A 13464-nucleotide genomic window follows, 5' to 3' on the forward strand; every position below is an offset into this window, starting at 1 on the left:
GACTGGACCGAGTGACCTTTGGCTCTGGACTTCTGCTTTTGCTCTTCCTGGACCAACATCAATAACGTACTTACTTTTCTGAAGCTTTCCTCGAACTTGAAGGCTCCGCCGCCCGTGGCACACACTGTGGTGACCAGAGTAGCCATGCCTTTACTCTTAGCCAGCTCTAGGAAGTGACTCATCTCGCTGGTAGGGAAGCGAATGAAATGCAGGATGCCTCGTCTGCCTCCGATTTGAACATCGTTCATCTGCGGAGAAGGAGAGCGAAATGAGATTTTTTAAAAAGGGAAAGATGAAAATTATTAAATAAATATCGAAAGGGAAAGATATAAAATAGGGTAGTAGAACAAATAAATGCCGTTTCATTGTGTTATTATATCACAACTTTGGTGCCCACTGCAGCATTGTAGGATTTTTCCATATATCTCAATAATCCAGCTAATAATGTGCACCTACCATGCTGGCACCGGTCGCTATGCGCATTTATATTACATTGAAGTGTTATTTAAACTTCAGAGATGGAAATTGTGAAGAAACGAGAACCTGCGTTTTCTATGTAAGATTTTGTTGTGAGCGCCACAACATCAATAACGTACTTACTTTTCTGAAGCTTTCTTCGAACTTGAAGGCTCCACCGCCCGTGGCACACACTGTGGTGACCAGAGTAGCCATGCCTTTACTCTTAGCCAGCTCTAGGAAGTGACTCATCTCGCTGGTAGGGAAGCGAATGAAATGCAGGATGCCTCGTCTGCCTCCGATTTGAACATCGTTCATCTGCGGAGAAGGAGAGCGAAATGAGATTTTTAAAAAGGGAAAGATGAAAATAATTATTAAATAAAAATCGAAAGGGAAAAATATAAAATAGGGTAATAGAACAAATAAATGCCGTTTCATTGTGTTATTATATCACAACTTTGGTGCCCACTGCAGCATGGTAGGATTTTTCCATATATCTCAATAATCCAGCTAATAATGTGCACCTACCATGCTGGCACCGGTCGCTATGCGCATTTATATTACATAGCTAATTAGCTACTCATTTTCCTCACAAGGCTGAGTGGGCTCCGCAACAGCCAGTCACGGAATCAATCATTTGCATAGGTTTGGTTTTGCAGGCGACTACTAAAAGTCGCTCGTCTACGCTACTACACTTCCAATATTTATTTATTCAAGTTTCCATTTATTAGTTATTCCAAATCTCTCGATTAAATAAATATTCAACAAATGGTATACCCATCCGTAAAATCCAGATAATATGAGACAAGCCTCACCTGTAAATGTGTATCTCTGTGTCCTGTGCTGCCGTAAGCTTTGTTTTTGGTCAGATATTTGCGGATCGCTCGTCTACGGGACTACGTTTCCAATATTTATTTATTATTATTATTTTTAATTCAAGTTTCCATTTCCATTTATTAGTTATTTGGTACAAATCTCTCGATTAAATAAATATTCAACAAATGGTAGGTATACCCATCCGTAAAAGCCGGATAATATGAGACAAGCCTCACCTGTAAATGTGTATCTCTGTGTCCTGTGCTGCCGTAAGCTTTGTTTTTGGTCAGATATTTGCGGATGTTCTTGAGCGTTTCAATTTCCGAGTTGGCCTCATCCGGGGTGATGTCTTTGGGCTCGAAGTAAACTAGTTTGGACAGGGTGCCCCCGATGTCCATTCCGAACCAGGGCATAGCTGAAACACCAAAACGAAATCCAGATTAGTCGAAAATTAAACCAGAGAGAGCCGGACCGAAAACTGAAACATCAAAAGGAAATCAATACCTATCAGTCGAAAATTAAACCAAAGCATAGGGACAAGGAATCTGATTGTTATAGTTCCCTCTGTAAATAACGTAAAAAAAAAACAGCATAACTAAAAACTGAAATATCAAACAAAATCCATATTAATCAAAAATGAAACCATGAATTTTTGGAAGAAAATAGGTTTGATAGAGTGCCCTGTAACTACTAAGGTGTTATGGTCGCTAAAACAAAGAGAGGAGGTCAGGATAGGAGAAAGCCAGCCGTTCCGAGAACGAAATTCATCTGTTTAGGATAAAATCCGCCTCGGGCGGGAATTGAACCTGCGAACTAGCGCTACCAAGGCAGACGTGCTATTCTCGAAGCCAAGGTTGGCCTTCACTTACATATTTGCTCTGAGAAGACTTTTCCCTTTTTTTAGGACTGACTTTTTAGTCCGTCCTTCCTTCATTATTACAATAGTAATAAAAAGGTATAAGGGACGGACTATTGTATTCGCTTCGGTGTCGTCTGTCGGTCTGTCGGTCTGTCTGTCGGTCGGTCTGTCTGTCTGTCTGTCTGTCCCCATAGAAGGGACTTATCCAAAACTGGGTCGACCTATATATCAAATTAAGAGTCTTCTTTACCCGGAACACGAAAAACCGTGTGGCTGCCAAATTTTGTCCAGAAAAACCATAAAGTCAAAATAACCAAAAAAACTGGGTTTTGGGGTAGGATTTTTGGTCACATTTTCTCACACAAATGAGCTGTGATCTCGAAATTTGTCGCGACGACCTATGAACTCAAAGCGAGAAAAGTTTTAGATAACACTTCAGTCGATCATTTAAGACCGGTTTTACGGTCATCTATGTTAAGCTAACGCCGAGCAAGGCCAATTAAGATGGATGGGTGACTTGAACATCTATATTGGGAATAAAGGGGAGAACGGGCTCTAGTCTTTTGATTTTTAAATCAATACATAAAAGTAAAACCAAAAAAATCAAATCAAGAATAATTAATAATAAAACTGAATATTAAATAAAAAATCTGGTGTGAACATCAACACGACTTTCCTTATCCCTATTGAAAGATGCTTGTTGTTTTAAATAAGTACTGACCTAGGCAAAGTCCTTTTTGCTGTTCAAAACGGATTTGTCAATAACGGATCTGGATGTAGGTTTAAGGTGAATACAGAACCTTGTCCTACATATTGTCAGCACCTTTCCTTCCTTAGTCCTCTTAGTGTATGTAATTCAATTTCCAATGCTGTATATTTCTCAAGTTCAATTTCTCTAAAAAAATATGAATATTCGAAATTTTCTTGGGCCGCTCCTATGGTAATGAAAGCTCCCCATCCGTGGCACAAGGCTCCTGCCTTATACGGGATGGGTATACCACTTTATGATGAAAAATGCTATGTTCTGTGTGTTTTTTTCAATCACTAATATAAATGGAAACTTGTTAAAAAAAAAAAAAAAAAAAAAAAAAATCAATCATATTCTATACAACAATTAGTGTGGTGTTTACAGTCTACAGGCAATCTATAGTTTACACTACGCGAACTTTCACCACCTACTTTAAAAACTAAAGCTTCTAGTGTTAAGTAATACTGAAGGTAGGATTAGATATTACTAACTATAATAAAAATATGTAATGTTAGAAATGCTCAAGTTCTTACAAGTATGGTTAGGTGACAAGTTTCTGTGCTAGGGCCGGATGTCTTAAGAACTCTAAAACACTGAAATTCAACAGTCAACAACATTAGTCAGTAAAAAATCAACTCGTTTTCAATAAAATCTCAAATAATTTACAGTGAAATGGTGTACAGGTACACTCTTACACTACATTGGTAATTCTTTTTGTTTTTTGATTCCATTTTCACTCAGAAGTTCTATTATCTACCTACAAACAAAAAAAAAAAAGAAAAAAAATCAAACTGATTTTGAAAGATGCCAATAATATGAGAATAGCATCAATACAAAAGATAGGTATCACAGCTGAAAACTGTTAAAACTTGGACGTGGAAGAAGTAGCTTTTTTTATGAGGATGGCACAAACACGATCTTCAATATACATATTTTGGTAATTGAAATTTTAGGAAATGCAAATATTCGGCGGGTCTAGTTTCGCAGTTTACCTAGCATATAAAAAAAAAATACACACGTGACTTTCAGGTTTATACTAAACACATTAAAGTTATGGAAGAAAAATTAGGGTACGGTGTGCCTATTTGTTTTAATTACTCCCGTTTTAAACATATGAAAAAATATATGAAATATATTTTTATGAAACATAAAAAATATATAAAACAAACTGGCATGGATGTTTTCTCAATGCAAGTTCATTATCAAGTCCAATACCTACCGTATAGGTTATTGCTTTGATAACAATATTTATAAATAAAAAAAAACAAGAAATCAAAACGAACTATAAATTATATTAAATGAACTCCCCATCCGTGGCACAAGCTCCGGCTTTCACGGATGGGTATACCATTAAATTTGTTGAATATTTATTTATATTGAGAGATTTGTACTGAATAACAAATAAATGGAAACTTCTTAAAATAAATAAAATAACACCGATCCAGAAATAAGGTAGGTTATTCCTTCACCCACCTACCTGCTAGGAGCAGAATACGTAACTAGAGTTCCTAGGAAATAAAATGAAATTTAATGAGATCTACATAATATGTACTGGGATTTTTGAGGAAATTCAGAACGTTACAAACTAGCTTTGTGGGAAACAAATTTTCAGAAAAACCAATTCAAATTTTCCTCTACGCACCCAGTCCGCTGGGAATTCAAGATCATTGAATGTATATTGACGTTTAATTTATTTTTTAATTAAATTTTATTTGTTTACAATTTATACACCTCTTCAAATCCTTCTGCCACTCCCAACGTCCCTCTAATTATCTGATTTGGTAGTTGTGCATAAAAATTAGTAGTATGTACTACATAGTTAATATTACTTATAGTTAATTAATACTTCGGAACCTACCTACCTGTTGGAGGAGAATACGTATCTAGCTAGATCTAGAATTCCTACATAGGAAATACAATGAAATTTAATGAGATCTACATGATATGTACGAGGGGGAAATTTTGGGGGAAATTCAGAACGTTACAAACTAGCTTTGTGGGAAACAAATTTTGAGAAAAAAACAATTCAAATTTTCCTCTACGCACCCAGTCCGCTGGGAATTCAAGATCATTGAATGTCTATTAACTTTTAATTTATTTTTTAATTAAATTTTATTTCTTTACAATTTATACACCTCTTCAAATCCTTCTGCCACTCCCAACGTCCCTTTGATTATATGGTTAAAATTTAAAACACTTCCTGGAATAATTGGTAGTATGTGCATAGTACATACTCCATACTTAATAATAAATAATAGGTAGATAGGACGTTGTAGGCATTTACGTATTTTAAGTACCTAGTTAGGTATTAAAAACTATACCTACGCCTACTCGTGTACCTATTTCATAATTAGTAGATAAATAGTGCTGGTATCTATTATCTATTCTGCGAATAAAATCTGATTACTTAAAATTACCTACCTACGTTCCTACGTACCCTACCTATATTTACATATTGGACTTTCCCTGAAAAATCTGTAAATCAACACAATTTCCGCATTTTTTTTTTTTTTTTTTTTACCATTTCCTATTGAATACAAGCAAACAAATATGTACTTCTTACTTATCACCTTATCAGTGATGAAAACTTAGCCGTCATTTTTACCTACCAACTAAAATAATAATAGTTATTATTGAAGTGAATTCTCTCAATTTAATAATTTTGAACTTTTATCTTTTAACACCTAAGACTTCTAACACCGTCTGTAAGTAATAATAGTCATTGTAAGTAAGTAAGTAAGTAAGTAATAATAGATAATATTGCTTGTTTATATATTACTCGAATAGGACTCAACAGTCCCTTTACTTCAGCAGTAGGCTACTACTATTCTTATGGTCAAATTCCCAAACAATGTTGAGGATAGAATTTTATACCTCGACTGGGAGTGAACCCACACCCTCCTGATTACCAGGTGAGCGTCTTGACCACTACACCACCGAGGCAGGTAAAAAAAGTGTCTCTTTCGCCGTTTCTTTCTAGATTTCTTCTTGATTTATTATTACTTGGAATACTTGGGTATCTGGCGTTAACGTTAATGAACCTACTTAAAATTACTGTAATTATCATTGGGTAATGGGTAGTTACCTTACGAGTATTTACCCAGTGACGTCAGTACGTTGGGAAAACGATTACTTTGATAAGATTACTTTGGCCTGGGAGGAAAATATGACGCTTATGGTATTTTTTTTGTGCCCACGAATCAAATAGGAGAGAAGACCAAAAGGAAAACCATGGGAAAACCGGTTTTCACGAACATGGATAGGGAGGCGCAATTTTGGAGAACATGCTTTTTTAGGTATCAGTAAAGTACTTATGTTTGTCTGGTTGGGGGACTTAACAGGGAGTATACCAGCCTGAATTTCCCTTGCTAAAGATATAGCAACGGTTGAGTGCGAACGGCATCCACTCGTAAAATTTGTAGCCAAAACCAAATGTCAGCCCAAAGCAATCACCCTAGTCAGGGCTAATTGAGAAGCTGAAGAAAAACGCCGACCCCGTCTGTACACGGGAAAAGACGAAGAAAAAGAAGAGTAAAGTACTTATGTATGTCCTGCTCTGGCAAGTTCGTCGGCCATTTCCTTCAAAGTCCGCATGTTCAGGAATCCAGATGATTTTCACCCTGTTTTCCTTTCTGCTATCCTTTTCAGGAGATGTTTGCATTCCCAGACAAGTTTGGATTTTGTCTGGTTGTTTTCAAGGGCTTTTATAGCCGCTTGGCTGTCAGAAAAGATTTTGATGGTACTATTAGAGTATCCCATCTCTAAGCTTTTCTGGATACCACGGCTTACCAGGTGAGCGTCTTGACCACTACACCACCGAGGCAGATAAAAAAAGTGTCTCTTTCGTCGTTTCTTTCTAGATTTCTTCTTGATTTATTACTTGGGTATCTGGCGTTAACGTTAATGAACCTAATTGGTAAAATTACTGTAATTATCATTGGGTAATGGGTAGTTACCTTACGAGTATTTACCCAGTGACGTCAGTACGTTGGGAAAACGATTACTGTAAAAAAAAGTGTCTCTTTCGCCGTTTCTTTCTAGGTTTCTTCTTGATTTATTACTTGGGTATGTGGCGTTAACGTTAATGAACCTAATTGGTAAAATTACTGTAATTATCCTTGGGTAATGGGTAGTCAGAAAAGATTTTGATGGTACTATTAGTTACCTCACGAGTATTTACCCAGTGACGTCAGTACGTTGGGAAAACGATTACTTTGATAAGATTACTTTGGCCTGGGAGGAAAATATGACGCTTATGGTATTTTTTTTGTGCCCACGAATCAAATAGGAGAGAAGACCAAAAGGAAAACCATGGGAAAACCGGTTTTCACGAACATGGATAGGGAGGCGGTGCCCACGAATCAAATAGGAGAGAAGACCAAAAGGAAAACCATGGGAAAACCGGTTTTCACGAACATGGATAGGGAGGCGCAATTTTGGAGAACATGCTTTTTTAGGTATCAGTAAAGTACTTATGTTTGTTTGTCTGGTTGGGGGACTTAACAGGGAGTATACCAGCCTGAATTTCCCTTGCTAAAGAAATAGCAAAGGTTGAGTGCGAACGGCATCCACTCGTAAAATTTGTAGCCAAAACCAAATGTCAGTCCAAAGCAATCACCCTAGTCAGGGCTGATTGAGAAGCTGAAGAAAAACGCCGACCCCGTCTGTACACGGGAAAAGACGAAGAAAAAGAAGAGTAAAGTACTTATCACGTGAACAATCGAACAATGCGACCTACTATTTTTAAACGTAGATAGTGTAGATATGTACTTAGTTTGAATGGTTTTCAATTGCCTAAAGATAAATCAAATTTATCACGTGAACAATCGAACAATGCGACCTACTATTTATAAACGTACTTATAGATAGTGTAGAATTGTAGATAATAGATACCTACTTAGATTGAATGGTTTTCAATTGGACTCCATATGTTCCGTTTACTGTAAAATATTGTATGCGTAAATTTTACGTAAATATGTACCTAGTGTACATATTTACGTAAAATACAGTAAATATCTAATATTTTTACTGGGCGTTTGAAGTAGTATTAAACAAAACCACAGTCAAGAAATACCTATATGTATTTTCTAACGAGCACAAATAGTGCTCGTTTGTGTGTCGTTCTAATTTACATACAAGTACCTCTCTCATATTCATTACATTCAGTCCCATATTTCAGTGCTGAATTTCTTTCTCTGTACGGTTACATTTCTCAGCTTCCTTTTATCTACTTGCCACAGACCCAAAACAGTGATTATTTAAGTAACCTGGATTCCCACTCACATCAGGTAGATCTGATCAGGTGTCAGGTACATTTCTCAGCTTCCTTCTATCTACTTGCCACAGACCCAAAACAGTGATTATTTAAGTAACCTGGATTCCCACTCACATCAGGTAGATCTGATCAGGTGTCAGGTATACCTGATAGAGGCAGTTCTACCTGATGATGTGTGCTCATAAGGTGTCAGGTAAACCTGATCAGGTGTACCTGTCAGGTCTACCTGATAATGAATGGCTGGCCTCAATCTCAAAATGGAGTGGGGCGGAGTAGCGGAGAGCATAGAGCTTTTTGCTCTCAGTTTCATGGTGTGTGCTCATAAGGTGTCAGGTAAGCCTGATCAGGTGTACCTGATAATGAATGGCTGGCCTCAATCTCAAAATGGAGTGGGGCGGAGTAGCGGAGAGCATAGAGCTTTTTGCTCTCAGTTTCATGCGGTTTGAAGGTGTCTCTTCCCTCTACCTGCTCTATGCTCAGATCCACTCTGTTTTGAGGCTAAGAACACCAGCAGATCGGCATACTTCTTCTTCTTCTTCTTCTTCTTCTTCTTCTTTTTCTTCGCCTTTTCCCGTGTACAGACGGGGTCGGCTTTTTTCGTCAGCTTTTCAATCGATCCACTCTGTTTTGAGGCTAAGAACACCAGCAGATCGGCATACTTCTTCTTCTTCTTTTTCTTCGCCTTTTCCCGTGTACAGACGGGGTCGGCTTTTTTCGTCAGCTTTTCAATCAGCCTTAAATAGGGTGATTGCTTTGGGCTGACATTTGGTTTTGACTACAATTTTTACAAGGGGATGCCCTTCGCACTCAACCTTTGCTGTTTCTTTAGCAAGGTGAATTCAGGCTGATTAGTCCCCCAGCCAGACTAACGGTGGATTTCACCAACTTTCTTTCCAGCCTCAAACAGCCCGTTAGCTTAACAGCCCTGTTCAGCCAATACAGATTATATGGAACTTAACTGGCTGTTAGCTTAACAGGAGTTCTAATGACTGAATAAATATAGGTGAAATCCAACATAAGACTAATGTCCCCAGGCTATACATGGGTTTATAGCTTCCCTCTTTTGAAAACCTCACGCCACGCCACGACATATTTAGTATTTACATACACTCCTCATATTTCTATTCTCTCGCATACACTTCACTTTGATCTAACGCGGTGATAGAGTTCTAACTAAGCGTATGCACTGTAGTTAATAGGCAAGTAGTTTCCTCTTTTGAAAACCTCACGCCACGCCACGACATATTTACATACACTTCTCATATTTCTATTCTGCTATTCTCTCGCATACACTTCACTTTGATCTAACGCGGTGATAGAGTTCTAACTAAGCGTATGCACTGTAGTTAATAGGCAAGTAGTTATAGTCGGAATCCAGTAGGTAATTGGATATTCCTATTCTTGGAATTGCTAGTCTTCTCATACTGGCGAAAAAGAAGTAGTAGTGCGCTCTGCCAAGTACTTTTATGCCATTATGTCAACAATTTAAAAAGGCCTCTTTTTTTTAAGCGCCGTTTTTAATTCGTAGCAATGAAACAACTGCTACATTAGACGTATGTGGTCTGTGTCGTAGCATGCCAATCTCGTAGTATGCCTCTCATCAGATGGGCAAAAAGAGACACAATACTCCCCATTTAGGTGCTGGGTCATTTATTTAAATTCTTGGAATTGCTAGTCTTCTCATACTGGCGAATAAGAAGTAGTAGTGCGCTCTGCCAAGTACTTTTATGCAATTATGTCAACAATTTGAGGCCTCTTTTTTTTAAGCGCCGTTTTTATTTCGTAGCAATGAAACAACTGCTACGTATGTAATCTGTGTCGTAGCATGCCAATCTCGTAGTACCTATGCCTCTCATCAGATGGGCAAAAAGAGACACAATACTCCCCATTTAGGTGCTGGGTCATTTATTTAAATTAAATTAGACATGATATAACAATATTAACAAAAGATAAGTACAGACGATATAATTATCTCGTCTTGAATTTTTTATTCGATGTCAGATAAAGTCCGCGACACATTGGCAGCGTAGACGGGCGTCTTTTAGTAGCGCTTTGGATTTTGCTTGAAAACACTACACACAACAAAAATGAGAAATATGTACCCATGAAATTCCCTGACTTTTCCCGGTTTTCCCGGTTTTCCAGTCTGGTAGACACCCTGTGTTTAACATGCTTTAGCCAGACAAGGGGGGACTGGTCTGTAGCACTGGTCAGTGCTAGTTTGTGGTGTGATATGTCTGACCAAGTCCGCAAAAGATAAGTACAGACGATATAATTATCTCGTCTTGAATTTTTTATTCGATGTCAAATAAAGTCCGCCACACATTGGCAGCGTAGACGGGCGTCTTTTAGTAGCGCTTTGGATTTTGCTTGAAAACACTACACACAACAAAAATGAGAAATATGTAAAACAGGAACACGAAAAAATTGATATAAAAGAATCATATGCAAACCGACTAGCGTCTGTACAGCATACTGGGATAGAGGATTATAGGCATGTCCAAAAATCTAATCTAATCTGGTAAAACAAAACAACAAATACTCAGGAATACTCTCAAAAGTCTAAAATATAATATCAAAAGTCTCTCAAAAGCCAAAGTCAATATCTGAAAGCTTACAAAGCCTCAAAGAAGGGAAAATCTGGATCAAACCGTTCAAAATTCAACAAAATCAGGGGGCTGTTCCATAAAGAACTTCACACTTTACATTTCGTAATAGCCCTTAGGGCGCATACACCCTGTCTACAGTATCCATTACAATAATAGCGGTGACGTCACATTTTGACGTGAAATCATGTGCGAAGTTGCCTTATTGAACATACTCCTGGGGCCCGTTCCACGAATGACTCCTCACTTTCAACTTTTTCTCTACGCGCAGAAAATATTGACGAACCGACATTTTTGCTGCACGTGGAGTATCAAGTCAGGCTAAAAAGAGTGGAGCTAAGAGCATAGAAGGGGGGGAGGGAACCAAGAACTGAAAAGTTCCGTCAGAAAATTTCGGCCCTGGCCGGGATTCCAACCCAGCACCTCCGCTTTGAGAGTCAGTGTTCTTGACCTCTCAGCCACAGAGGCAGGCCTACTCGATGCTCTATGAAGTCTGTGACCACTAGGTATAAAATTCCACAGGTGACGTCACACACACAGTATCGCATAATACCTTTAAAATTAAAATTTCTTTGTATTCTACAGATTGACTCGAATCCAAGGAGTATGGTTTTTGTTTCTCTGTAGATGAGAACCACTTTAAACATATTTCAAGACTTCGCCTTTCTTTTGAAAGCAAACTCCTTGAATAAATACTTCTTCTTGCATCCCATTTAAGTAAGCCAGGATTTTTTTTTTTACTTTCCTTTTGTAATCGGGTCAAATTTTCGATGGTCAATTTTTTTATGTAGAGGTAGGGACAGGGACGTTCCATAAGTGACACAAATACTACTGTATTCCAAGTACTTGGTGTCAGGTAAAAGATTTTTTTAGGCTTAGGAGTGGAGGGGATTGTTCGTGGAGTAAGGGCCGTTCACATTCAATAAAACACGGTGGGAGGGGAAAAAGGGAGGGGAGACACTTACGCCGTTTCACCGTAGCCGAGTTATGAAGGATTCGTTTACACGAGTCACTCATCGTGACGCGAGAAGGATGGCTTGAATAGTTAAACACAATCGGGACGAAAAACAAACGTCGCGCTAGAGTCCTGTGAAAAGTTGGCCAAGGGAGGGGGAAGAGATTTAGTGAATGGAGAGATTACTGTGTATTTAGAGACATGGGAATCAAGGATAAGGACAGAGTTTAAGACCCAATCAAGACAGTAGATTCAGTAGAGTAGACGGACTGAAGGATAACAGAGGATTTTTTTTTTTTTTCGCGGATAGGACTAATTTTGGGGGCTATTTGAGCTCCAAAATTTTGGAGTCCACCAAAATGTCAAGGCAGTGTGGACGGTTTAGTCGACCGGCAGTCGACGGCCGGTCGACTATGTGTGGACACACCTTATAATCCTACCTTACTAGGAACACAGGACTTGGAGGAGGTAACTTAAAAAAAAAGAGGTTTCATAGAGGGAACTGTAACTGATAGGTCTTATCGTCCCGAAATCGAAGAGAAAAGGAAGACAGGATAGGAAAAAGCCAGCCGTTCCGAGAGCGAACATTATCCCATTAGGATAAAATCCGCCCTGGACGGGAATCGAACCCGCGGCCTAGCGCCTTACAAGGCAGACGCGCTACCAACCAAGCTAACTAGGCTTGGAGGAGGTAACTTACATGGGAACACGGATGTACTGGAAGTCGAAGGACATTCGGGATCTGATTGGCTACTGGTAACACCTCCGCCACCTCCTCCATTGCAAGTCACAGACATGGTGGTAGTGCACACATCCAGATCTTGGTTGAAGTGAGGCCCCATCACACTGCAAGGAGAAGAATAGAAGAGAGTAGAATAGAATATACCTTGATAATCCTGCTCGAATGAGACTAAAAAGTCCCTTTACCCCAGCAGTCTAAACAAGGTCTCATGTATTTTATGGGTTAAATAACATGGTATATATAAGAAAAAAAATGGGACCTTGCTTGGTTAAAAAAAGAGACGAGAGAGAATGTCAGACATCTAGCTTAAATGCAATTCTTCTTGCTAGCCTTTTTCTATTTGAATAGGGTCGGTGCGGCGTTTAGCTTAAATGCAATTCTTCTTGCTAGCCTTTTCCTATTTAAATAGGGTCGGTGCGGCGTTTAACTTAAATGCAATTAAGTATCCAAAAAATATAACAGTAAGAAATAATGTGAAATAGATAGGATGTCTAATATAAAGCTAACCAATAATCGGTATTTAGCTTGAAAAATACTCATGGCCGGGTCAACAGAGGCGCAAAATGAAATTAAACTCCTAGGCCGCGGGTTCGATTCCCGCCCGGGGCGGATTTTATCCTGATGGGATAATGTTCGTTCTCGGAACCGCTGGCTTTCTCCTATCCTGTCTTCCTTCTCTCTTCGATTTCGGGACGATAAGACCATAGCAGTTAAAGTTCCCTCTGTCAAACCGGGAAAAAACTCCGTTTAGGGTAAATTCTTGGACTGAAATTTAACCACTTCTAACTCCGGACCGGTACTGAGTGAATAAGTCAAATAATGGTGAAAATAGTAGGAAATTTTGTTTTCAAACTAATAGACAAATCTCCGATGCACTCTGACTTGGAGAGATATTAGCGAAGAAGAGCAGAAGAGTTTGGTCAAGATTGGTGTGACTTTACTGTAGACCTCGGCTCTCATGGTTTAAACAATCTAAAATACAAGAAGTTGGTTCTAAACTAGATTCA

The 13464-nt window shown here is 38.6% G+C and overlaps 1 protein-coding gene across 1 annotated transcript; it reads right to left on the minus strand.

Moving 5' to 3' along the window:
• Window positions 1-244: 244 nt before the first annotated feature.
• Window positions 245-12575, minus strand: LOC108251876 (pantothenate kinase 3). The gene is made up of 4 exons (XM_026820617.1): window positions 12416-12575; window positions 1509-1687; window positions 593-774; window positions 245-248 (listed from the first exon to the last, which is right to left on the minus strand). Exons 1-4 carry the CDS (start codon window positions 12555-12557, stop codon window positions 245-247), a joined length of 507 nt encoding a protein of 168 aa, XP_026676418.1. The 5' UTR covers window positions 12558-12575.
• Between the last annotated feature and the right edge of the window lie 889 nt (window positions 12576-13464).

The sequence above is a fragment of the Diaphorina citri genome, unplaced genomic scaffold (assembly GCF_000475195.1).
Source record: "Diaphorina citri unplaced genomic scaffold, Diaci psyllid genome assembly version 1.1 scaffold161, whole genome shotgun sequence".
In the NCBI taxonomy this organism is placed as follows: Eukaryota; Metazoa; Arthropoda; class Insecta; order Hemiptera; family Psyllidae; genus Diaphorina; species Diaphorina citri.